The sequence below is a fragment of the Chaetodon auriga genome, chromosome 8 (genome assembly GCF_051107435.1).
Source record: "Chaetodon auriga isolate fChaAug3 chromosome 8, fChaAug3.hap1, whole genome shotgun sequence".
Taxonomy (NCBI): Eukaryota; Metazoa; Chordata; class Actinopteri; order Chaetodontiformes; family Chaetodontidae; genus Chaetodon; species Chaetodon auriga.
The window spans coordinates 5,963,728-5,990,740 of NC_135081.1; the positions used below are offsets into that span (position 1 = coordinate 5,963,728).

The window sequence follows — 27,013 nt, forward strand, 5'->3', positions numbered from 1 at the left end:
CTTAATTACAGGAGTCATTTATCTCCCGTGCAGTTTACATGTCAGAGAAGTTATATCGTTCTAAACACAGTCAGTATCAGACATGTTGCTCTGAAGACACTGGCTAACATGTGCTCGCCATGATGGCCTGTTAAAGATGTCAGTCTGGCCGGTGTAATTTATAGGCTCATCATGCACTAATTCGAAATCTGCTTCTTGCATCAGAGCCCCATGTTGCAAAGAAGCCCTGAGTGAAGACTGAACAGATATTTCATTTGGCTTTAGCCGATGTGTATTTCATGGAATTCACACATGCCAGTGACTATACAAATTAAACTGTTAATCTTTCATCATATTCCATTATTCATTGTACAGTGAAAACATTCAGTTTGCTACAATCCCGTAATGAGCACTTACTCATCTATTAACACAGTATTACACGAAAGTGTTTTTAAAGCTGTGTAATATCACATATCCTTGGCTGTACAACAGTCAGAATGTTGATGCAACTCCAACCTTAGATTTCAGTAGAAAGCACGCTGCAGCTTGACCCAGCTAACGGCATGGCGAGGGCCATTTACTGAAATGTGCAGATGTCGTCTCATTTCTGCTCCTGCTGCACTCGCGCACAATCACACACACACACATACACATGCACATGCACACCCACATGCACACACTTTGCTTGGTCTGTTTAGCCTTAACTGTGCTCCTCTCCTGCTTCTGCTTGCATGTAGCTCTAAGCACGGAACATTCCTGGGTAACAGGGACAGTAATTCACCGGGCACTGACTTCTCACTGGATTCCTTCATACAGTAGGTACATCTGCAGTGGATCTAGTGGAAAAGGCACCTAGGATCCTTATTTGTGAACAACTGAAGTTGTGGCTGCTGTTGAAGATGGCTGATGTGTATGTGTGTGTGTGTGTGTGTGCGCGCGTGCGCATCAGTCCGTCTTAGATTAGACTATTTGCTTGAAGCTGCTGCTGAGAATTACTACAAGTCGTCTGCGTGTTGTGTGTCACCGCAGGACAAAGCTACCATTTTTCCCATAAAATTGAGTGGGCCGGTGCTTGTGAAATCACTTCCTCTGTTAGCAGAAACAGATTTGACATGCTTCCTCCCAGCTCTGAAAATGGACATAATGCTGCTTTTATAAAACATGTCAGGCAGAGTTTTAGCAGTGGGCCTCTGATGCAGAGGTGTGAAGGGAATGCCTCGCTGACTTCCTCAGACCTCAGATCGAAACCAGATTTGTGTCCCCACCGAGAAGTTTCACAATGATGTAATCCCACCGCCACTTTAATTTGAGAGGCTTTATCTTTAATTAATCACTAAACACATGCGTGGAATAGATTATTCATAACTGGCTGCAGTAGGGAACGTGGCAGGAGTAGCCAAGGGTCTGGCTTGCCCTCATATGCAGTCATTTTCATCAAGCTAAAGTAGAACAGGCACATACCTCAATGCTACTTTTACACTAATTAAAGGAAAATGATCCTTTTCCTTGAGGAAGATTCCAGATCCAAAGCCTGTCCCTGGTCTCTGGCAAGGCGCTAAGGGTGTTCACTGTTCTGATTGACAAAGCCTGAGGTGAATCAAACCTCTTTTGAAACATAAAGGAGTCCGAATCAAACAGGACAAAACCATTTATTCCATCTGACGCAGTTTCAAGTAGATTAAAAATAACTGATGATACTGTGAGAGCAATACTTGTACAGCTGCACCTCACATGTTGTATCAGACACGCTGTCCAGATTGTCACAATTCCCAGATTCCCAAATCTTCTAACTGTCGAGCAGAAATACACTGGACTCTTCAAGACCACAACTACACACAAACAGGCAGAGAAACACACATAAACACACACACACACACAAAAAAAAAAAACCTGTGGCCAAACTGGAAATGCATAATGCCTTAAAACAAAGTGCTCACATGCACAGGCACATGGGATCTACTGTACATTCACTCTTTGATTTCTCAAACCAAGATGGTTACAGTCTTCAGAGCATTCTTTATGATTTACTCCTGCACATAAATTGTTCAATTCGTGCTCCGGCAAGGAGGGTGTTTTATGGAGCTGTAAAATTAGGCTCACTTTATGGATCCAACAGCATGAACCACTACTGTTTTTTCCACTTGATATTGATTAAGCGGTTCAGTATTGCCAAGCTGGTTCACATTACTATACACACAGGCGTGTTGTGTGTATTTTTGAAGATGCTCATTTTTATCTGTGAAAATGAGGGTCTTTGGCAGAGCACTTTGAAGTTGATTACACACTGTTTACAGCAATTATTGAATTCTGACAAATGTTTAAAGCAACAAGATTACATATCAAGGCCTTATCCTTCTTCAGATAAAGAATGAACATTTTCCTAAACAAAGTCGTGGAAATGATGGCCGTATTTGATTAGGTTAACGTATGCTACAGGTTTAGCAGACAGGCTGAACAAACATGTAATTGGATAGCTAAAACAGTAGGTCCTTCTCGTTGACGTTTGCCTTGACCTTAAACAACATTTTGTTCTAATTCAAATTTCCTTCCAGCAAACAAAAGGCAGAATGAAACAAAATACAACGACTTGCTGCTGGAAGCTCCCGCATAATGGAATTAAAAACTTATGTCTAAATCACAAGCTTTGAGGAGAGACAGGTCGGACTTTGAGAGTATGAAAGCAGCTTAGAAACTTCTGGTGCGGCCCAAAACAAGACGACTGCAACTGCTTTCTCATGAGATAGTGTCCAAATACTTTAATGTCAGCAAGGAAAAACAGCATAAAATAATTACAATAATCTGGGGCACACATGCTTCCTACATCAGCTAATTCTTCCTCCTCTGTAAATGACTGCAGAGCCAGTGTTTATAATTCTGAAGCGGATCTAGCATTCATCCAAACCGCTGAGTGTATTTATACAAAGTGACATTTCTATATGGGAGATTTCCCCCTTTTGCCCCTCTAACTGAGGAAATCACATGTGGGGACTGACCTCCTGTGCTTACCTAATTCCACTAGTGATGCTGTCGATTTGGGGTGGGAGAGGGAGGGAAGAATGGAGAAAAGGTACAGAGTCAGCACGGGAGATGAACTGAAAGAAAAGACTACTAGAACTACTTTTAAAATGGAACAGAAAGAACATGTACAAAGAGCACTAATGCAGTTGAAGTAAAGGTGGAGAGTTAATTGATGAATGCAACTTAGCTCTGAGGGTGAATGAAGAAGAAAATGCTTGATGAAGTGACACAAGCTTAAGTGTCTATAGGCCATTTCCTGGCAGACATTTAAGTGTTACTATTATTGTTCAAGTGTCCCAGTCAGCCATGACAGTGCAACAGTGAACCAATATTACTTATTGACACCTTTTCCTACTGTGATGTGTCAAAAGGTCTCTCTGGGCCGCTTTCTCCAGGCAGAGTTTTATCAATGAACAGTTACTGTAACTGTTCATTGATATTTGATTGATATGGGGCTGCCGACCTCATGCAAATTGATTTCTTAAAAAAACAACAACCCACAACTACAGCAGGGACGAAGTAACTCCTGCTGAGTCTTCTTATTCCTCCACTTATAAAATATCATTGAACATTTCAACACAAATCACAATCCAGCTGTGCCTGCTGTGTTCTCTGGCTGATTTCAGCTGTATCAAGCGATATCATCAAGCGTGCATGTCATCACACCAATCCCACTGCTTCATTTGCAAGGCAAATGGTCCAACTTCAGTGGGTTAAGGAGAAAAAACTTAGACAAACACATCATAGGTACTAGACAGAAATGTCACGCGAGAAGATATTTGGATTAATTGAAATGCCATCAGCAGATTGCTGAAGCGGCTTTATCTCAGAGACCTACAGGAGGTGAGAGTCAGAATAAAGGCTGCGTTCAATCAGCATCATCTGGAGCCTGTCATACCGAACATGTGCAATGACAGCGTTCTCTAAGAATCAGCCTGAGTCTGGTTGTTTCTGTGTTTGCTGGCACTGCATCTTGTTCCAATAAGGAGGAAAAACCATGCAGAATGTGAGAACCACAAAAGGAGAGAGACGCTGAGGGAGATGAAAGTCATGGAAAGTGACAGAGAGGAGGAAACTGCTGTGGAAGACAAAATGAGTAGAGAGATGGAACTGTAGTAATTAAGGAACAGTGCATAAAACTCAGCGAGAGATAATGATAGAGAAATGAAAAGAGCACTGTTTCCTGCTGCAGTACCTCCACTCCTTCCTCTCCCTCTTTACAAAACTCCCTCCACGATCATTTTCTACTCTTCTTTTACTATCCTCCTTCACTCTCCCCTCCCTGTCCTAACATCTTATTCTATTCTCTCCCCTCTCCTCTCTTGCCAGTCAGTGTTTTGGTACAGTGACTCCAGAACAGTGGGGAGGAAGTGGCCCCTGCAGGCCAGGCTCCTGACAAACCACAACTCTAAACAGGCAGTGCTGTGAAAATATGGCATTCAAACAACACAATGCCAAAACTTCTGACCACCATGCCGACATCCAAACAGCTGCAGGCACTGGGAACCTTTAGTGGGAAAAAACAAAGGGAAAGAAACGGATCGAAAAAAGGGACAAAATAATAAAAGAAGTAGCAGGAGGGGAGTTAAAAATCAAAAACATGCAAAACAGAGCTTCAGCAGTGTCTGCGTTGAGCGGGAGACCAGACTGGGCCTTGTTTTTATTAGAAGGAACTGAGAGATGAGAAAGACATGATGCCAACATGTCAGCCCCCTGTGCCTCTGTGGAATGGAGTTTCTGCCCCCTATAGAGGTCTTAAAAGCACACTGGAAAAAGAGAATGTTGTGAAGCAAGAGGCTACAGAGAGAGATTGAGAAATTGAGTGGGAGATGCTGTAGGAATTGAGGATGGAAGGATGGAACAAAGAAGGAAGGAAGGAAGGAAGAAGGGAATGAGTAGTGCTTCTGTTGAGCAGAAAATCTGTCCGGAGAGCAGTCCAGGTGTAAAGAATTAGAGGAGATGGCACATCAAACAGGGCTGTGCTCTGCCTCTTTCCTGTAGCCCTGGTGGCAGGAAATGCTCTACAGCATCCTGTGAGCTGACCAGAGAGAAGCTGACAAGAGGGAGCAACGAGGAGACCGAATAAAGTGGGAGGTGAAGAACAGAAAAGGGCACATGTAGAAAATGTTCAACAACATCCTGCACAGAAGAGGGAGATTAGGAACACACTGGAGGGGGGGAGGACTCAGGGAGAAACAGGGGAAGGGGGGAGAACAGAGGAGAGTCTGTAGAACAAGGGAGGGAGAACAGGGCAGAGAAAGGAGAGATTAAGGAGAAGGTAGGAAAACCTCTACAACATCCTGTGAAATGATTTGGCACGGATGGGCTGGGTGGAGGGGAGTGGGAGGTTTGTAGGATACATGAATAGTCAATCATTTACAGACAGGGGAGCAATACAAAGCAGGCATGAAGTTAAACGAGGTCTGTTAGGGTTGGATGGAGAGGAGGACTAATTAATTAAGGGAAGAAAGAGAATGAATTCATGGCAAAAATACAGAGCAGAAAATACTACAAGAGCTGGGGAAACACATTTAATCTGTTCTCCAAGCTAACAGGTTGATAATACCAGCTCACTTAAAATATCAAAAGGTAGGATTCCAGTACTGAAGTGTCAAAACGATAACCTGAAAATCTGCACAACAGCTCCCTAAGTTCTTAGTTGGCTGCATGTCACATGGAGAGAAAGCTCTTCATTGACAAGTGAAATGAGGACGACATAAATTAGGTTAAATCATGGACAGACAAGATAAATAACCCTACTGTATATAACTCACACAGAAACGAAAGACAGCACCATGAGGTTTGTGTGTGGTTGAAAATGTGTGTGATGTGCATAAGTGTACTGTTTGCAAAACATTTGCTATGGTGTGTGTATATGTGTGTTTGTGTGTGTGTGTGAGAGGGGACCCTGATATGCTTCTCTGTGAAGGGTGTGACATGTCAGGTTGTGATGTGTGTGCCTCATCTCCTTGTGCTGCCTGTCCAACATGTGTCTCTCAGCTGGATCTCTTTCTCCCTCCGCCTTCAAACCAGCCTTTCTGCTCCTTAAAAAAACTCTTCTGCGGCTTTAAAATGCTAATAATATCAGTCCATTACCAGGCTACACATAATGTGAGGCCTTCAAAAAAAAAAAAACAACTCCTTTCAAAGCGCTTCAAATGCCTTCTCAGTTGTTAGAAGAGGAGTTGGAAAAATATCAAGGGGAGGGGGGACATTGATGCTTTAAACACTGGCTACTCGTCATTACTGAGGAATGGAGGGAAGTCTTGCCAGCAGTTGGACATTTCATTTCAGCATAAGTATATGGAGCAAAGCATATTTGCACAAGTTAATAATTTTTGCCCCAGTTACATGTGTGTAACTAGAGCTGTGCATGCGTGCAATGATAAAGTGACAGGGGTGGGGTGACGATTGGAGAGCTCTTTGTGTGTGTGTGTGTGTGTGTGTGTGTGTGTGTGTGTGTGTGTGTGTGTGTGTGTGTGGGGTAAGTTATGGAGAGAAGAAAGGGGACCACCGCAGTAGAGTTGTCTACCCGGTGGCTTCGCATTTCCCTCTGTGGTTCTCTCAAACCTGCAGCTGAAGTAACATGACTGACATTCAGAAACACACACACACACACACACACACACACACACACACACACACACACACACACACACACACACGGACACGGACACAAACTCTCTCACCCACACATGCGCACACACAAACAGCACTCTGTTTCAAAGCTTCAGCCTCAAACTGCACATACCTGCCAGCCTGCTGATCTTGAGCCCGTGCACTGTGTGCACTGTCACTTTCTCTACGCCAACCCTGGAAGACTAAGCTATCAGGTTTGATTTAGACAGTCTACAAAACACAATACCTGTGGTAGCATTTTCAGAACAACTCAATGATCTCTTTAGGTGTAGTCTACATTTAGTCCAATTTTGTCACTGAGTTATTTGCACAGAAATCTCTGTAAACATGCAGCCTGGCATCAGTGTGGTACTTCAACTCTATGTAAAGTTGTGCAGTTATAGATGCATTGGTACCGACTGCTAAGAAGTGAGTGCCTCAAGACCACAAAACCATAACAAAGGATATTCAATTACCACTTATTGTATTTGTTTATTTAAGAAGAATATTTGTGAGTTAAGCAAGATGGTATCAAAGTGGCAGAATAAGACTGAACATATGGCTGCAGAGGGACTAATCAAGCACACATTACAGTGGATAATATATTGTTCATGAAATAACCTCTATGGTATTGAGCGGGAGTAAAAACTAGTAAAGACCAGGAGGAGGAAGACAGTTCTGAGCCCACTTTAGTGCCAGCCTGTGGCTCTTTCAAGTCTGGTTGGGCCTCCTGGGGTTGTAATGTGCCTCTTATTACACAAGCATTAGGCAATTACGCCACTGGTTTCACATTGGCTTCCCGGAGCCACAGAAGAGCTTGTGGCTTCACACATGGACATTTGAAAGCATCTGCACATTCCTTTTTTCTTGAGGTCGGCTTCTTTTTCTCTTTCATACTTCTACTTGATCCTCCAATTGACTCTGCTCTGGTCTGATGTTCTACTGTGTAACCTATTGATAACCGCCACTTGGCAGGAGACTACTGACCACACACACTCAGATATACATGGGCACATGCCTGTTTACAAAGCTCTGTATATGCAGAAAATCAAAATCTACGTTTCCCTTCCTACTGAAAGAAAATATCGCAAAACAATAACACACTACCATGTTTAGGACTTTGTTACTATCCTGTACAATTTTCCAACAAACTAAACTGCTGACGACTGTAAGAGCACTGCATTGTAACAACACAAAGCCTTTGTGCACTGAGAAGTAAAGACAAATTGCCAAAAACTCTCCCTTCAAATTCATCATCTCAGACCTTGCTGTGCATATCGACACATGGCTCCAGTTCAGCTATTTCCATGTAAATCCGAAGAAAAGAAACTAGACAAAGTGGAGACACACTGACTATCAATACCGTATTCCTGAATTCCCCTGACAGTCCACCTGGCATCCGCCTCTGCTGTGTGACTGGCCAGTCAGAGTCTCCCTGTCAGTACAACGACAGCTTCAAACCAACCACACAGGATGCCAGAACATCAACATGTCATAAGCAGGGAGAAAAGGAACTAAAACACAACAATGCACAAGGCTGGGGGTTTGACTACACACATGGACTTATAATTTCTCACACACACACACACACACACACACACACACACACACACATCAGACTTTGACAGGGTAACACCAGTAGAATGTGTGTATCACATGCTGCAGTTGTGCACAGAGCTTCCTCGGCTGGTGGTATGGGTGTATTCTTAGAACCTTTATATCCTGCTTCAGGATGAACCATTTACACACACACACACATGCAGGCACAATCATTGAGCATGGAGCCCCGCGGCCAGGCGGTCAACCCCTGGATCAGGCCCTTTTACGAGTGCTGGACAGCTGAGGGGTGATCCCTCTCGCCTCTGTCAGCACGCATCCCGTTCTGACTGACAGCAGTATGCCAAAACACGAGAGCGGTTTCCGGGAAGCTCTGAACTAAGGTCTGTCACCTTGAGTACCACCAAACAAGGAATGCAGAACTCCACGCCGCTTTCAACGGCAACAGATGTTAACAAAAAAAAAGAGAAAGGAAAAAAAGAAAGGGCAGTTGTTGGGAAGCAATACTATGGGTGTTTTGGCTTTGCACTGAGAAGGACAAACACATGAAGGGGAAACTGCAGCTCGTACATTCAGGGTTAATGAGGTCATTTGCTCCGGTTATGTGTGAGAACCACACCTGGATGGTGCCAGAGGAAGAGCCCAGTTGCTGCCAAAATATAAAAGGGTTGATCTTCTGCTGAGAATGAAAATGTACATGGCCATTATTTTTCACCCTGCAGGTGGTGCTCGATCTGATGGAGTCATACAGTAATATACTGGAGCTTCTCTCTTAGGAGCATTACAGCGTATTCATGGTCACCCACTCATTCAGTTTAGAGTTCTTACCTTTGATACAAATGAAAATGTGAATTTGAAGGGTTCATCATTTGGGAAGCATGCTTTTGTTCACCAACTGTGAACAATGTGAGGTCATGATAATCATTATGATTCATACTCTGAGGGCTAACGATTATCCACAGCAAATTTCCCAGAAATCCATGCAATACATTTTTACAATATCTTGTCTTACGTTGGACAATTTGGACTGTCTCTGCCGCCACCACAGGAAAAAAATCAAAGCATTCTCAAAATCTAGAAAATATCCTCTGCGTGTGATAGATGTGCCATGCACCACATTGCATGGATATCAGACCAAAAATTATTAAAATATTTCAGGCTGGACAAAAGTGTTGGACCAATGGACCCAAAGACAAACGGACCAACATCGCAATCCAAACAGCCCCCCCCCCGCTCCTTTGTGCCAAAAAACAGAGGGAAAATAAGATGTGGTTTACTTGTTTGATTCCCCTGTGGTGAGTCCTAATACCCCCTTCTCTCCCTCTTCTCCACTTTCTCCGCACACTACATTGGAATCATATGCATTAAAATGGCCATAAAAATGTATAGCAGGGCCCAGCCTGGGGTTTTCTCCCTCCTAATCCCCCTAAACCTCTAACTGCAGGCCGAGGAATACAAGTGTTGTGGTGCAATCTTCTCACAGAGCAGAGGGCCTGAGAATAACATCACAGAGGCCACAGATATTTATGGAATGAACCACAGGCTGTACACAGAAGTCAGCAGACACCACAACACAGCACACAAGACGCTGTATACAGCTCCCTACTCATATACAGCACAAGACACTAACGGCTAAACACAAAGTGTAGGGCTGTGGTCAAAAGCCCTCCAATGATGGATAAGTGGAATTAGAGGGTATGGACAAGAGAGAGAAGAGAGCGGAAGTCCATGCACTAGCCTTGATGAGCTGAGGTACAGTTTGGCATCCACACCCGATCTATCAGCGGCATCCACTTCCACTGACTGAAGATGCTTTCAAGCAACATCTTTTGAGAGCAATGTATGAGACAGCCGTGTGGCGTCATAGCCATCGGCCAAAGTCACTTCTCTGAATCCCATTGGAGAAGGCAGGCTAGTCAGAAAATGGATCCATCAAGGCCACATTGTTCCAGAAACCAGCTGCTCCAGAAGAGCTCAGAACTCACATGCCTAGGCCGACACTCTATCAGCTTTTGGGTAATAAAAAGCTCCGTTTAACACTTTTTGTTGAACTATCCAAAGCATCTGATACCATAGACTATTACACACTCTTATAGAGGCTGCATAATATCGGATTTGATATCAATGCATGTAATTGGTTCAGGAATGACCTAACAACGATACAAAAATCTGTTATACATGGAAGCCACCATTCTGAGATCTTAATGGTAACAAAAGGAGTTCCATAGGGTTCAGTTTTAGGTCCAACATTATTCATGTTTGGCAACTGTCATGTCCGTCTCTACGCAGATTACGCAGTGCTGTATTATGTTGCTGAATGTGTATATCTAGCAGTCACACACTCCTCTTAGAGGCTAAATACCCTCACTGGAAATTCACCATTTTAGCTTTCAGAACTGCTTCGTCACTCAGATGGGGTTATCAGTCATGCTCGACTGACTGGCTTTTGCTCCATGTTCCATGAGTTCGGTCTGAACTTGGAAAAACTGCTTTAAACTTTAGTGCACCTGACTCATTGAATCAAACACAGCACCTCCTTAAAATAAATACACTTCAACCTTTTGGCCATTTCAGAAATTTGATCTTTGATCATAACTGCATTTTATTTTAGATTTGAATGATTTTAATTTATCTTCAAATTATTTTTGGAAAGTTTTAGTGGATTTTTAAAAAAAATAATGGTATTACCTTTCTGTTAGTATACCTCTTTCTCATTGTATTGTGTTTTTTTTTTCCTTTTCCTTGTTTTTGTAACTGCCTCGATGTCATTGTCAATGAGGGTTTCATTCATTTAATTTATAATGGACACATGTTAGCTGATAGAAACAGTCTCAGCCTTCATTTTCCTGAGAATGTTGCTGTTGGCAGACAAAATTTCTTAGTAGAAGTGAGGCTTGTAGGGAACCAATCAAAACACTGACGGTGTCCTTTGTCTAAAGCCATTACATTGTGCAATCAACCTTTACTTCATAATGATACATTAAATAAATAAATAAAAAAAAAGCATTCAAGCTGACAGAAAACTTTCAGTAAGTGGTCTGTTACATTTTCCCCCACACTGAACACTTTCCAGTCTAAAATTAGTAAACCTGAATTAAGAAAGTTGGAAAATTGTATTACGGATGGACTTGTTTTCAAACGCCCTCAGACTGAAGAGTTGCCGGGGGTGCTGGATACACCTTTTAAACAACAACCAACAGATTATGCTCCTTTGAAAATGTCCATGGTGAGTTTGAATGTATTTTTAACAACAGGGTCGATTTGGAAACTGTGCAGACTTTGTCATGTTTTGTGTGGCCTCAGCTACTGTTTCCTGCTCTCCCTCACTGTGGTCTTGGTAGCCTGACTAGCATATCTGATCTGCTGCTGATGTGTTTTGACTTGTAAATTGTTGTGGTTTGGGACTAACGTGCCGTCTTAGGACAATTCATTTAGTGTGTTGTGTTTTTTGGGTGTTCTGTCTGTTAAGTTTGCCTTGGCCCGCTGGTCATAACGTCACATGGGTCTCATCGCCTGCTCCACTGTATCTGCTGTATTTTCCCTCACATCCACCTGTTGTGCTCTGTTAACTAGCTCTGTTCCTCTCTGTCTCCTCTCTGTCTATGTGTGTGTGTGAGAGAGGAGTGTGATACATAATGTACAATGTGTAGCAGCAGTGACTGTCCACATCTGCTGCTCTCGATGTAAGTTTGCGTGTGAAAAAAGGAGTCAGTGCAATCATCTAAACCATAGAGGCTTAATATGAGGTATTTGGAGCTGTTGGGAGGGGGAGCTATTCTATTGAGCCTGTATTCATACTGAAATAGTGATTTTGATTTGAGCCTTACCACTGTATGGAGTAACCCCATCTCAGTTTAGCCAAAATAAAATACTCTGCCACAGCCTGGACTGTGTGAGCTGCCTTCAGTGAATCATGTCAGCCTATGTTTTGTAACAACCTGGAACCTGCTATAACTTGGGGAGCTGCTACTAGAGGAAAAGCTGATCTGGAGCCGTGTGTGCTTGTAGTACTGTACTTCCTCAATACATCAAAATACCACCGCCTCACCAAATTTGTGATCAACCAGAGCTCCATTTCAGCCTGGCTTTATTTCTCACTCCTTTTATTTATGTGGTGTTCCACAATATCTGTCAATTTAACCCTTTTTGCTGTAAAATATTTGTTCACAAGAATCCATTTCATATGTGGGAGACCTTAGAGAATAAAAAACATTGTTGCGCTTTGTTCGACCTCCGGTAGGGGTATCTCCAGATCTTGGTTGCCTTCCCAGTAGCGTATGTCAGCCCAACTCCAGTATAATAGAGGTATACAGCACAGAGTATCCATTGCTCTGAGCACTGTGGTGACCTCCTACTGTAAATGATCAGCCAAAACTGAACCTGTTACAAAACAACCGAGTGGAAACAGCATGAAATCATGCAGCACTCCAGATCCCATACTGGACATCAAACAGCGTTCAAACTATTTTCTCCTTCAGCGATCACATTCACTCCTGCCCCCCCATCACCCCCCAAGTGGTTTAACCTACGTCCATGACCATGGGTCAGTCCTTCAATTAAACTGGCAAATCTGAGTGAATCAAGCTGGAATAAATGGTCCTGCCTAGGTGAGTCCAATTCAAGCTGACTGAGGCCCAGGCTGCAGTCACAGCAGAGTCGGGCTCACCTGGCTGGACACAAAATGAGATGATGAAGATGCACTATGATACACTGGTAAATAGATGCAGCTATAAATCATTGATTTTATCCAGCATTCAGATGAATTCTCCTTGTATTAACCTGCAAGGGAGCCTCTAGCTGGACAGAAAGAGGGACTGCTGGTGGACAGCATGGACTACGCCCTAAAGAAGACTCATAGCCTCATACCGCGTGGTTGGCTTGATGAACACAGCGGTCAGGTTCTTTGGTTCACAGATTAAAGATCAAATCCACAAACATTCATCTTGGTTCCTCTGTTCTGCTCTTGTAACATTAGCTTCACAAACACAAACCAAGTCTTCCCCTCTGTCTTATGGCTGCAGAGGCAAGCGGCATTTTCTCCCCTTCCAGAAAATCAGCTTGCACGTCATATGATATGTTTGCTGTATCATCTGGGGGACAGAGGAATCCATCAATCACAATGGTTCTCACAGAAAAGAACGTAAAATATCACTTTATCAAAAGGAAAAAACGGTGAGGGGGGAATAGTCCACCTCAAAGCCACAGCAGTATTCAGTGGCTGAGTCTAAACTTCCTGTTCACATTATGACACGTTGTCTGAGGGCTGTTTCAACATGAGCCCTTCCGAACCTCCAACCTCCGAAGTCTCATCTGTCAGCTCTAAGCAGGCTATCCTGTCTGATTCAAAACATAAATTCTTGGGCAAACTTTAATAAAAGGGGGCGTATGATTTACTCCGGGTAGCGGCTGTCCCCATTTTTAAAACAATTTGATGTTGCATTAATCCTGAGTGTCAAGGCAAAGTGAAATATGTGCACTGCGTTTACTAGCACCAGGTGTTTCATTTGCTGGAATGACAAAAAACAATGTTTATTCTGGCTGACCCTCCAATCCTTGCTTATTTTATCTTCTTTCTCTGTAGAGAGGGAGAACATGGGTGTACATCTCAAATGAGGGAGGAGAAGAGAGGGTTAGAAGAAAGGGAGAGAAACAAATGGAGCTAAATGATTTACAGTTGACCAAGAAAGGTCCAGCTCTAATCATCTCAATTGGACGTCTCTTTCTTCAGCCTCAAAGGCCCGAACAGAGCACAACAGGAATGAAGCTGGGCCTCAGGAGCCATTCTTGTTAATGAAATCTTTGTCACTTTACCTCTGTTTGACTGCTGGGTGGGTCTGCTACAGGGCTCCTCTGTTGGCTGGCTCAGGTTCAGCGAACTCTGATGGCTCAGCACCATTTCCCCTTTCCCCCTAAAAGCTTATAATGACTGCTTAATTAGATTATGATAATGGAACATTTGCCTTTAACACAGTGCAACTACTCTCACTCAGTCATGCAGTATCAAAAGCGATTGCTGTAATAATATGTATTTAAGTCACAGTCGTAAAAGAGGCAGTAATGACATCAATATACACATACGAACCAACGAAAAGATCAGAACAGCTAGTTAGCCAAAAAAGGACCGACGCAATTAAAGAGATTTACTAAGTCGGTTTGGTTTTGCCCACAGTTCTGTGTTAATGACACACTGGCATATTTTCACAAAAAGACAAAATTTAGAATAGCAAGAGTGTAGACTGGAGAATGAAGATCCCCTGGTTGTATTTTTAAAGCCTGAAAGGAAAGACCAAAATAGATAAAGAGAACTTTGATTCAAATGGCTCATGTCTGGCTGGGTAATCCCCACTGACACCACGTTTACTGTTCCAAAATGCTACTCTGCATACTCAAAGCACCGTGTAGCAGCAGCAGGGAGTAACTGAGAAGTTTTCAAACATAACTCCTTGTAACACTACTATCACAAAACGTCATTTTGGTGCATTGAAAACGTTCACGACGCTTAACGCGTGCCTCGTTCAGGCTATTCTGCAGTGGCAGCTCGGACATATCACACTTATGAGTTCTTTTGCTCTGGTAATAAAGATATTGAAAGGAGTTTATCATTAAACCTGCTCAGCAGCCAGGGGAGTTTTTAAAGCAACTCCTAAATCAGTGTATATAAGTGTAGGTCCTGGGTGTCACTGTGTGTGGCCCGAGCAGCTCTTCCCCTCCGCTGCGGCAGCGAAGCAAAGCCGGCGCACTTTTTGCTGGTGTAAACAAACGGGGAAATGGGGCACTTGGCAGCCGACTAAAGTGAGTGATGAAGCAAGTGTGCACTGAAGCATCTAATGAATCATTTGCTGGGAACTTTGGGTTTTATGAGGAAAAGAAAGATGAGGAGGAAGACAAGAAAGAGCGAGACCAGCTGAGAGCCAAAAAAAAAAAAAAGAACGGTATTGCATATGAAAAGAAAAGAAAGTAAGAGAGCCGCAGCTGTCAAATGCTTGAGAGGATCATTCACCATTTTGCCCCAATGTGAGGACAAGAGATTAGAATACATAAAACTCACAGGATCTCCTAATCCTACGACTAGCACAGCAGCAGCAGCAGCAGCAGTAGTGTGTGAACCCCGGTGACCGGTGGTGAATTTACAGAGGTGACTGCTGATGCTGTGACAGGTCTGCACCTTTGAAGAGAGCCGATGTGCTCGGTGCCTATAAGAAGCTTTAATCCACACCTTGTCCTCGCTCCTACTGCCTCAAGCAAATAAAAAGTAGAAATACTAGCACTGCTACTCCTGAATGAACAAACAGTGAGTAGAGGACAGATCTGATGGACTGAAATAATATATACAATACATTCAGTAGAGCTGAGTGTTCTAAGTAAACGGGCCCACTTAGCTCTTTAGAATTCTTCACACTCATCTAACTGCATGCTCACTATATGGTGAAGGGGTTATTGTAGTTAAGTTCTGTGAAGTAATTCCTGATTCTATGTAATGAAAGGTGTTTTTGAAACCTGCATCACTAAGTGCAGTGTAATGAGACTTCCCACAAATACCATGTTAACTACAGCTAACACAATTTGCACTGTTAACTTCATATTAACTTGGTTTCATAGTACGCTGAGAGTACAGCAGCTTGTCAGGAAGGCTTTGCTGTAGGGGGTAGCAGCCAAACCAATTTTTAATTCTGTCAATGAACATTAGAAATGGATCCAATTATAAGACAAAAAGAAATGTAACTCCCAAAAGTTTCTCACCACGTAAATCACACACTGACACATAGCAGGAAAAGGGTTGCACGCCTCTCTCACACCTTTCTCAAGACTTGTATCACTATATCCACACATACACGCCATGGCAAGGATGTTACTGGGGGAGAAGGGTGCATATAATGTACTGCCAGGGAATTTTATTAGTAACAGGCAGTGACCTGGCTTCGACAGGCTGTGTTTATCTGTGGAGGGGAGATCCCCATCACAACCACTTATTAGGACATATATGTGGGCTTAACCAGGCAGCCATTCAACAGCAATAAGGGGCTTGCTTACTGACCACAGTGTGCTGGGACTGGGACCAGTCTAACCAACACTGGAGCGAAGGAGAGGAAAAGCAAGACAGGAAGGAAATAACAAATACACATGGAGACAAAGAGAGAAAAAAATAGAAAACGAGCCACGTGGTGTTAAAAAGGACAACAGAAGGTGAGAAAGAAGGAAAGTCGTGGATTGGAGCATTAATACTTCACATTATAACATATATAAATATTGTATAGCTAAAAGGAAAGAAAAAGCAGGAAAAGGAGAAGAGGAAAACGATGATGTTATAGAAAAGGGTAAAAGAGGGCATGAAAGGAAACAACACAAAGAGGAAGAGAGAGTTACATTAAACATTAGAAAAGAAAGTTAGGGAGAGGGAAAGCAAGAAGGAAAGAAAGAAAGTATGGAGAAAGATAGAATGAAAGAGAGAAAATAGAATAAAAAGGATCAAAATATGTGCAGAAAATAAGGATAAGAAGAAGAAACAAACGTGAAATGACAAAATAAAATAGGGATGGACCAAAAATGCTACACTATGAACAGACATGCTTTGGAAAGTGTTCGAGAAAAAGAGGCAGGAGGAGGGAGTGAGACAGAGTCCATTGATACAGACACATCATGTTGACTTGGCTCTGCATCACCACTGACACAGCAGCCGTTACCGTAGAGACGCGAGCATGTGCGCTGATCAAAACAAAAAAACAAAAACCATATTTTGTGGCAGCGGGATGCTCCCTGAGTCTCCCTCGGACAGACCATGAGGTAACCGAGTATGTGATGGAATCTAGCGCTGTGTCATCTAGGTGTGGGGATGTCGGGAAATGTGCAGGATATTTTAAGACACAAACACACACACACACACACACACACACACACACACACGTAGAAACATGTGCAGACACATGGACGCAGGCAGGCAGGCACACAGGGAGGGACAAGCACACAGGCAAGAAGCTTCAAATAATCCTTCATCATTCAAACCTTCTCTGCACAGTATTTGTTTTTTATTTACTTGTTTCCAATAGAAAATGCCATAACTCCTCTTCTTGTTACTAATAACTTAAATCTAAACTCTGTCTATATTCTAAGACTAAACACTGGAATGATGAGCAGACGTAGAAGGACGTTGCTTTACCGGCAAATACAGTTTTAAAGTCCATGCATGTTGTCCATACTACTAAATATTTACACAGCATTACAAAAAGTAGTAAAAAAATTATCTTAGGGCCATTTAAAAAAAAGCTTTAGCTGCATTAAATATAAAAGATTTCATGTTTTTATATAGTTTATTGGTTTTTAGGTGTATAAAGTCTTTAGTTACAAATTAACAACTAGTTGATTTAATGTCTGGTTAGCTAAAAAACAACACACTGCTAAGTAACGTGCACACTTCCTCTCACTGTTAAAGGAAATTGGCTAATCATGCTTTTCTTAAAAGTCTCATCAATGAATATATGTCAGGTCATTAACATTTACTGATGAAAGGGCAATTAGATAGGAAGATATTGGCCGAGATATTGGCAAACATATAAACTGTTTCAAGCCTTACACCTAGACGTCTTAACACGTGTCTCTATGCCCTTAAAAAGGGACACCCAATCTCCACATGGTACTTGAAAGAGCAGTCCCCATTCACCCAACATGTGAGATGCTTTCAATTGTGTTCCATAAATGAAAAAAAAAAAAAAAAAAAAATCTCATTGGAAAAAGGGGAACAAAACATAGAGAACGAGAGAAAATAGGAGTAAAAGATCTGTGAGAATTTACTGAGGACCCAAACCACAAGAAAGTCAGGGCTGAATGCATGCTGGACATTCCCCTACCCAGCGCTCATGTACTTGGAAAAAGCCCGCTTTTTCAAGACAGGAAAATGATTTCAGCTGTGTAAATTGACAGCGGCCTTGTAGCTAAAGATGGAGAGGGAGAGAGGGGGGCAGCCTGCAGCTCTGTGTCATAACTCCTGCTTAGTGAAGAAGCTGCTGGGGACCCACTCCTTCAGGGAGACGAAACCCGACATCGCATGATCGAATCAAACAACGCTGATTGTTACCAAATGACCCTGGGCTCTACAGCTTTACAGTCAAACAGGTCTTTGAGGAAATCTACCTACTCTAAATGATAAATACACACTTTACCCTGAACGTGGGGAGGCTACCAAGGAAGATGAGGAGCTTTGAAGTGTGTCAGAAACGGTGTGAGTTGAACAGTATCAAGATATGCTCCGTCAGGATGTTTACACATGCTCGCTATTTTAGCCTTCACTCTTGTCTTCTCTCCCAGGGTGGCATTACAGTAAATCATGGTAAGAGACACTGTGAGGCAATCATTTCATGTACAGTAGACAATAACAGCACGGCCGCTTAGATCAGTCATTCAATTATGACAACGGATGTAATTAGTGGTGGGCTTTAAACAGAATTGCAGCAAATGGCTACCGGCACTCATAGACATATTTCTTCCTATAGCCACAGTTGGTTATAGATTGTAAACACAATGGTTTTACATGATTACAGACTCGCACTACGACTTTCTCTAGACGACTTGGGGGAGCCTACACACAGTAGAAATCAGTGCAGATAAAGGCCAGAACGGTGCGTGGTAATGGTACGTCAACAAGTCCCTGATCTCAGGGATATCAATCATGTGACTCAGAAGTGTGATCAGTCTAAATTGGAGGGCAGATGCGAACAGGGAAGGTGGTGAGGATAATGCCTGGTTAGGAATGGAAGAATGAACACAGGGAGCGGTTTGTCATAATTCCTGGGTTTCACTGCAGAGAGGGAAGTGGTGACTCTTGGCTTCTGTGTGTAGAGGTTAAGGGGGTGAGTGAGTGTGGGTGCGTTTGTACACATGGCCATGCCTGCTGCTAGTGTTTGTGACAGAGTATGTATATGTGTATTTTTGTGTGCATTTGTCCAGTATGTGGTTGTGTTCATGGCATTTGGGTGTGAATGCATGACTGTGTGTAGGCAAGTTATTGTGTTTGTGAGTGCATCTGTGCTTGACTGTGTATACTGCACGCATATGTGCGTGTGGAGGGCTACATGGTGGCGTGTGTGTCTTCAGGCCGGGGTGGAGCGTCGTGCGAGGCGATCTATGTCTATGAGCAGATGTGGGCACCACAGCCGCAGAGCCACCAATCCTCTAACTACCAGAGGAAGAACATTACTGGCCAATATGGGGTGAAATTGCATGGCTGGTCTTACTGGTTTTTGGGGTGAAAGTCTGAGAAAAACTCCAGATTATTTTCCAAGCCCACAAGATCATCATTTATGATCTGACATGATAACAACATGGCCAACATGTCAACAATATAAATCTAGACTCAGTTTCCATGGAGATGGAGTAGTTACATCCCATTAGCTGTACTAACTTGTAGCAAAACAAAGATCATTTTTAGCACTGCACACTGTGTGAAACTAGTGGAGATTAAAAAAGAAAAAAACAGCGGAAAAGTCCCTGCAAAACAGTAGCTATGGTTACTGATCAATAACATCTTTGCTCCAATACATCAAATGAGTAAATGAGAGACTTGAGGGAGATAGCTGGGCTACTGTGGAAGAAATCTGGGCAACGTTGGACAGTGTGGTGTTCCCCTCCATCTTGCCTGGATGGTTAGTCAGACATGCCGTAGGCCAAGACCCCCTCTGCCTCCCTGCTCCCTGCAATCTCCCCGCACATGACACTTCTACCAACTGAAGGCAGCAATGACGCCTAAAGTGGCCTCTCGTCTCCTTACGTCGTCCACCTTCTTTTCTTTTTCTCCACTTCACGTCTTGTGTCAGCTCACATCTCACTTGCAGCTGCACAAAGCATTTGGCACCACTTTTATCTCCCCCATTACATGTGTTTGCCAGCTCCATATCTGCCCATTCACACAACTGCTCTCTCCCTCTCTCTCTCACACACACACACACACACACACACACACACACACACACACCGTGGGGCTGCGGTTGCGAGGCAGCTATGACACAATCCAGATTCTTTTAGCTGCCTATAGCGGGGAAATGTGTTTTGCGCGGAGCCATTTCCCTCAGAAGTCCAGATTTCCCCTGCCTAGCAGCTTTGATCCACATGGCACGGCGGACTTGTGTCAACAGTCTTGTGTTTCAGCTGGAGGGCCCGGCGGACCCCCAAGGTGTCACTCATTGCTCTCTGTCTGGGTGCATCTTAACCACTATGTGGTGCTGTCACCCACTGTACCCTGAAAAGTCCCCATGAGACAGCAAACACCATGAGGATGCAGACTGCACCCACACACACAGACACCAAAAATACTTGCCTCACAACAGGTTTTATGGAGTGTAACTTGGGGTTTGAGTAATTTGAGCGGCACCTTTAATGAACTTTCATCAAATAGCACCAGTGGTGCCTGTTTTTAAAGCAGAGTGTGATAAAGTTGTGAAAGTGTGATGAGATTTAACCGACACAGTGTCAAAGCTGAAGGTTAAAGTCTATAAAGACTCTGAGGTGGACTCAGAGATAAATGTCTTGCACATCTTGCAGTGGAGATACTGATACACATACAGTATTGGCAAACAGAAGAGAAACAGAGAAACAGCAAAGGTTTTTTTTTAATAAGCACGCTCTTCAAGGGATGTTGGGGAAGGAGTTGAATTATTGTGTATATATTTAAATGTCACTGGTTTGCTGAATGGTACTTGTGTGTGACAGATTATTCTACTGTATGTTTTGATTACATTCACATTTTTGTATTCTTACTGTAGATTATTATTATTAGAACAATTTTCAGCCAACGGCTATTGCTTTGTTTTGTTCAAACAAAGCAATAGCCGTTGGTGCTGTCACCCACTGTACCCTGTGTTGTTTTGTTCAAACAAAGCTACAGCTCAGGTCGTAGAGAGAAGATAGTTTGTCTTACTGGTAGATGTCTTTTCGCAGCACAGTTCGGGTCAAGGGGTTGTCAGCCTGAGGAGCCATGCTGAGTGAACCCAGCTTTAACACCAGGGTGTCTTCTTTTTTCAAATGGGGATCTACAGGGACACACACACAGACACAAAATCAAATACAATGAATACAGATAGGGAGATACTTTACATGGACTGTGAACACTCAATACATTTATCCCACATATACAATTATACAAACACTTCAACAAATGTGAACACAGACACACGCACATATACTGAGGTACACGCACACTAAAAAACACTTAAAAACACTTAAAAGTACAGACTTACCACTATTAGTCATTACTACTGGCAGACACAACAAGCCTCCATCTATGAGGTTGTGACAATTTTATATTCTGTAGGAGTGTATATACAATATCTGTGGTCGGTTGTTCAGAACCTCAACTATTTCTCTGAGGAAACGTCTGTGCATACTAATGTGGTGGCTCAGCTATGTCTGGTTGGCCATGACAGGGACTTTAATACAGGCACCACAGCCTTGAAGAATCTAAGACATAACACTGTCCCATTGTTGTAAGGTTTTCCATTTGAAAACATGTGCGCGTTGCAAAGCGACAAGTAGTTCTCTGACCTGTTGCTGTGTGCTTGTCTTGGGCCCCTGGGCAGAAGACCCTGATCACACTGGTGTTGATGTAGATGAGAGGCAAACATCGAGAGGTCAGCGTGTGGCTTCTCATTGGCTGACCTGCAGACTTCCCACGCTCTCTGTAACGTCTTGGTACTGTAGCCTGAAAATGAGTCAAGTCAAAAACACAAGTAATAACTTCATAAGATCTTAATCAAAAGTTTTAATGGCTGGTTCATATAAGAAAGAAAGGTCATTTCTTCTGTCAGTGTCAAATAATCTGTAGATGATTTTAAGTTTTAACCTATGTCATTAGGTTTCCCAAATTACTGTAAAATGAATCTATAATCATTTTTCATGCAAGCTATTTTGTTTTGGACACACGACACAGTTATAGGCACTGGTAGGCACCGCTCTTCTACCTGGAAAACCCCTGCTATAGTAGCCAATAAGGGACAGGAGAACACCACATCAAAGGGCTGGGCTGTCAGCAGGATTTCTCTCAGGTACTGAGGTGAGCTGTCTGCCAGGGGATCGGTGGTCACCCGCTGGGTGGCAGTGGTAGCACTGCTGCGCGTTGGCCGCTCAGGCCGGGTGGTGAGCTTGTGACGGACATTTTTGGTGACGGCCTGGGTGTAGGTGATGGACAGGAAGCCGTGCTGCTGGTGAGAGCCTTCCAGGACCTTGGCTGCCGTCTGGCCAGTGATGAGACAAGACAGATCACACTGATGAGAGGCATCATTACATAGAGCAATCTCAGACAAAACTCTACCTGGTCTGTGTTATTTTGGTCTGACTTCTTGGATACACCTCTCCTATTCAATGACTAATTTAAAAGATAGCCAGATATAGATTAGGTTCAATACAGCCCATTTTGGAGAAGCTTACCATTACCATCAACAATGCTCTATTCAAAATTTGGGAGTTGGAGTTTGGAAAGCCTGGTCAACACTTACCCCAGAGGCAAAAAACCCCCCAAATCAGCCCACTGTGTTTATATAACTGAGCTGATGCTACTAACTAAAAAAGAATTCTTGATCAAATCTATTCATATTTTCCGCAGTAACAGACTGGATCCCCACATCAGCCCCCTCGTAACATGCAGAAATTCTGAGAAAAGCAATTCATATCTGCAGCTGTCATCTGAGGCTGAATGGTTTCTGATTTACCAGAAAAGCCAGATCTACAATCTTGTGAGTGATTTGCAAAGCAAATACAAGGTGAAAATCAACAAAATACCAATCAAGTAAAAGAAAACAATCTCCAACTATTGCATGATTAAAAGAAAGGACATCAGGGTTAAGACTGCAAAAACATCCAGTGACAGTGGACTTTAAAGCTGCTGTTAGTTCATTTATTAACTGAAAATTTTCTAAAAGCAGAAAATCTGCACCCTTTTGGGAGATGTTCTGTAATAAAATGTAAGAAAATTCCTTAAAAAATAAAATCTCCTCAGAGACCAAGTGTTATATAACCTCCCATAGAGGTATTTTCCTTCAGAGCATTATGTGATTGATTTCATTCATTTGTGATTGTTACCCTGACTACAGTTCAGCACCGCTGGAAAATTTCTAAGCAGCTCTACAACTGTTTCAAACCAAATTTAAGCCCTGGCTTCTGAAACATCTCTGAGGAGCACACAGACCTCTTTTAAGCCACTGTTAATGGAGGTTAAGCAGGGTCAACTCAAAAGGAGAAAAGCTGGATTCTTACAGGAGGGAAAAAGCCAGAGAAGTGGCTGAAAGTGTCTTGCTTGCTGACGGGTCGAACCAACACAGTGCGTCTGTTCAGCTTGTCAGTGCAAGAGAGGACCACTCCTCCACAGCTGCCTGAGCTCCGAACACCCTCCTCCGTACTGGAGGTGAGGAGAGAGAGCGGGAAAGAAGATGCCAAAGGGGACAGAGAAGGTAAGATGTCACAGATAGGGGACAGAGACGGTAATGGCATATATACAGATAGAGAGGGGAGGGGAAAAGACAGAGAGAGAAAAAAGAGAGAAAAGCACGAGATGAGATAAATTTGGAAAAAATTAATGTAGAGTTAAGTGATTTAAACCACAGAAAGTTGCACCAGTTTGAACCAGCTGAAATATAGTGGAATGGTCTTATACTATCCAGGAATAACAACACTAAAGCAACTGTTTCTAGGACTTGTCGTATTTTGAATGGAAAAAGTACAATTAAGACGCTTAAAATCCCTGAGCAATACACCAGATAGAGGTTGAGAAAAATGCTTTCATCTTTAAATAATTTTAGCTTAATTAGCCTGCTTAAATGATATGAACTGAGCTCTATGCAAGACATTTTCATTCAATAGACACCAGTATAAGACCATCACCAGAATAAGAATTCATCAACAAGAGAATGGAGGCCCATGTCCTAGTCTCCTCCCACACACACACAAATACACACACGCACAGAAGAACGGCTGTCACCAGATTTCATTGGCTTGATTATTTAGCCAATCAGAGCCACTGGAGAGACAGGGGAATCTTCTACTGGAAATGGAATTTATTGGTAATTTTAAGGTGCATCAAAACACTACATCTGTAGACACCCTGCACATTATAGCCAAAAACAATGTTTTTCTTGGGACTTCCTTGGTTTTCCTGTCTGTCCAGCATGAGCAGAGATGAGGGACTTTGATTAGGAGCAGCAGAGTGACAGAGGCACAGTATATAGAGGCCTAAGGCTGCTATGGCTGGTTTGGGACAGGCAGAGGCCTCACCACAGCTGTCTCCTTGCACTGCAGAATGAGTCCTTCATAGTGACCAGAGTGCCAGCCCTGGCCTGGCCTGGAGAAACACACAAAGCCAAGCTTAATTTGAACATTTGGGACTACTCACACTGTTGTGGCAGGGATTGATAATATCTCTAAAATAGCAACTGTAGTTACAAAATTGCATTTATTTAAGTGGACCACAGGCTGACATTATTTTAAATTAGAGACGCCTGCATTTGGATATCTGCAGATATTGACACTGATACTAAAGCTCTGTTTTCTTGAATACTATTATTATTGTTGTTGTTATTGTTTGGGGTGGTGTTATTATGTGTAAGGTTGCATGAGGCTGTAGTGAAAACTGACAACTCCTTCATGAGGTTTTCAAGGTGAATGTTTGAAATAGTAAAGTAAATATTGACGCTATAAAAAAAAACCCCCCATGAAATAAGTTAACTTTAAGTAGAGTAGAGAATCTGGATGCAATCAGTGAGTCCAATGTCCTGTAAGTGAATTACTCCAGTATCATCAACTGATACCCATATTGGATCGGCTCAGTCCGAACTCGAATAAAAATGCCACACTTCTTAATTATTGTTTGTGATATTTCATTTCAATTTTCTGTTGAGGCCATCTATCAGAAGTAGAGAGCACCTGTAAAGCAGACATCAAAGAGGTTAACATGAAGTCCATCATCACATTCAATGCAGCACAACATTACCACTCAGTGTACAGTCTATGAAACACACACATGCATCGCGTTGTTACAGTTACTCTAAGACTCCAAATCATGCACAACACGCGTATGGTGAAGTGTTTCACACTATGGTTCAACACCATCTGCATCATTTCTTTTACACCCCCCCCCCCCCCCCCTTCATTACTTTCCACCAGAATACTGGGAGTTCAGTGAGGGAGGAGTAGGTGTGGTGGTGTGTTTTTATGTGCATGTGTTTCATGCATGGTTACCTTGTGTGCGTATGTCAGTCCTTTCTGTGTGAATATCTCTTTGTAATCTCCCCTCAGCTGTAAGAGTGACTTATACACATGGACCCCCCACAGCTATTCATCTCTCCCATCATCCCTCTCTCTCTCGCTCTCTGCTCCAATCCAGCCATCCTTCCCTCCAAGTCATTTGCGGAACAGCTGGAAGACATCAGCTCCAATCTGTGTGAGCTGCTCCTTGGAGCGACTGAGGGTGAACTGTCACCGGCCGTCCTCTCTTGGGGGGGGGGGGGGGGGGGGTCCTCTGCATTTCAGAACAGTTCAAGGAGCACCGTTGCAAGAGGAGACCTGGTTAAAATAATGAGGAGAAGAAGCTTCCTAATTTCTAAACTTCCCACTGGACAGGAGAAGCCCCTAAAATGGAGTCTAATACCCAATCATCATCATCGCCGCCGCCTTGCTGCTATGTTTTCCTTTACTTCACCTCCACTGCACCACGATGACTGAGCCTCACAACTACGGCGTTCAACACACACCTATTTCGTATTCCCCGGGGGACTCCCTCTCTGTCATTTCCCTTCCCTCCTCAACATTTCTTGTCCTCCTCCTATTTTGATACAATCAGGGATTCAATTATATATCCACCTCCCACATTTGCCGGACCTATCTAATTTTCCATTCATTATCCAGCAGTGAGATAGCAAAGGCCAGACGAGACATTTTCTCTGTCGAGCTTGATTTAACCTGATCCACTGCACACAAATAACCTGGGCTGGGGAGTGAAATACCTAACAATTATCTGTTCAGAATGATTAATATAGACTCCAACCCCTGTGGGCTTCCTTGTACACTACGTGAATGATACAGATTAGAGTGCACCAGGAGCCCAGAGGTCCTCCACTGTGTCCTAAACACTCATGACTGTAACCTGGCTTGAATGATGGAGAGCCTCTTCCTGCCAAAACTTTGGTCGGTTTAAAGTGTGTTGAGACCATGTTGTTAAATGCACATTAAAATGAAATAACCTAGAAATGAGAAAATTGACCCATTATCTACTTAGGAAGGCATACAGGTCTACTAAAAAGATTAAGGTTGGCTCTGTCTCAGAGGCAATTGGACACACACCTGTGGAGAGCAGAGCAGTATGATATAATGACCTACGACACCTTCACACTCTAAAACTGTCTAACCACTGACACTGTCCTGGCTTAGGCTGATACTCCATACTGTATGTAACACATGTGGCTTGACAGAATATAAATCATCTGACTACAGTGAAACACGGAGGTCTGCGAGAAGCTTGCGAGACAGTCAGGTTCAAAGCCAAGACGAACGCCTCAGCCCCTCTCCGACTTGCCTGGGAAACAGCAAAGGTGATTTTAAAATCTGGCAAATCAGCATCAATATCTATTATCATATCAGTGGTGAGAGCATCGATTGTTAATGATGGGATTCTATACAGGCGCAGGGCCCAGGACGGTCCATCTCCCTTTCCTGTCTGGCTCGATCGGAGGAGGAGGCACTTAGAGGAACATATCCACTCACACATCTACTCAGACCTGCAAACACACACAACTGTGCTCTGCTCTGCTGGATGCTACATGCTGAAGTGTTAGACACTGCTGTTTCATTATCTCCTCAGACAGAGACAGGA

General features: G+C 43.1%; 1 protein-coding gene across 3 annotated transcripts in view; it reads right to left on the reverse strand.

The window, feature by feature from the left end:
* The window catches only part of vps13b (vacuolar protein sorting 13 homolog B), a 319,766-nt gene that overhangs the window by 113,668 nt on the left and 179,085 nt on the right, over positions 1 to 27,013 (reverse strand). Inside the window, exons 27-30 of one of the 3 annotated variants that reach the window (XM_076736852.1) lie at positions 23,407 to 23,548; positions 22,116 to 22,388; positions 21,700 to 21,856; positions 21,077 to 21,188 (exon numbers count right to left, since the gene is read on the reverse strand). In XM_076736852.1, coding sequence (XP_076592967.1) covers positions 21,077 to 21,188; positions 21,700 to 21,856; positions 22,116 to 22,388; positions 23,407 to 23,548 — 684 coding nt within the window. Of the gene's footprint in view, positions 1 to 21,076; positions 21,189 to 21,699; positions 21,857 to 22,115; positions 22,389 to 23,406; positions 23,549 to 24,420; positions 24,488 to 27,013 lie in introns of those variants that run through there. The other 2 variants (XM_076736857.1, XM_076736853.1) reach the window with 2 other exon arrangements.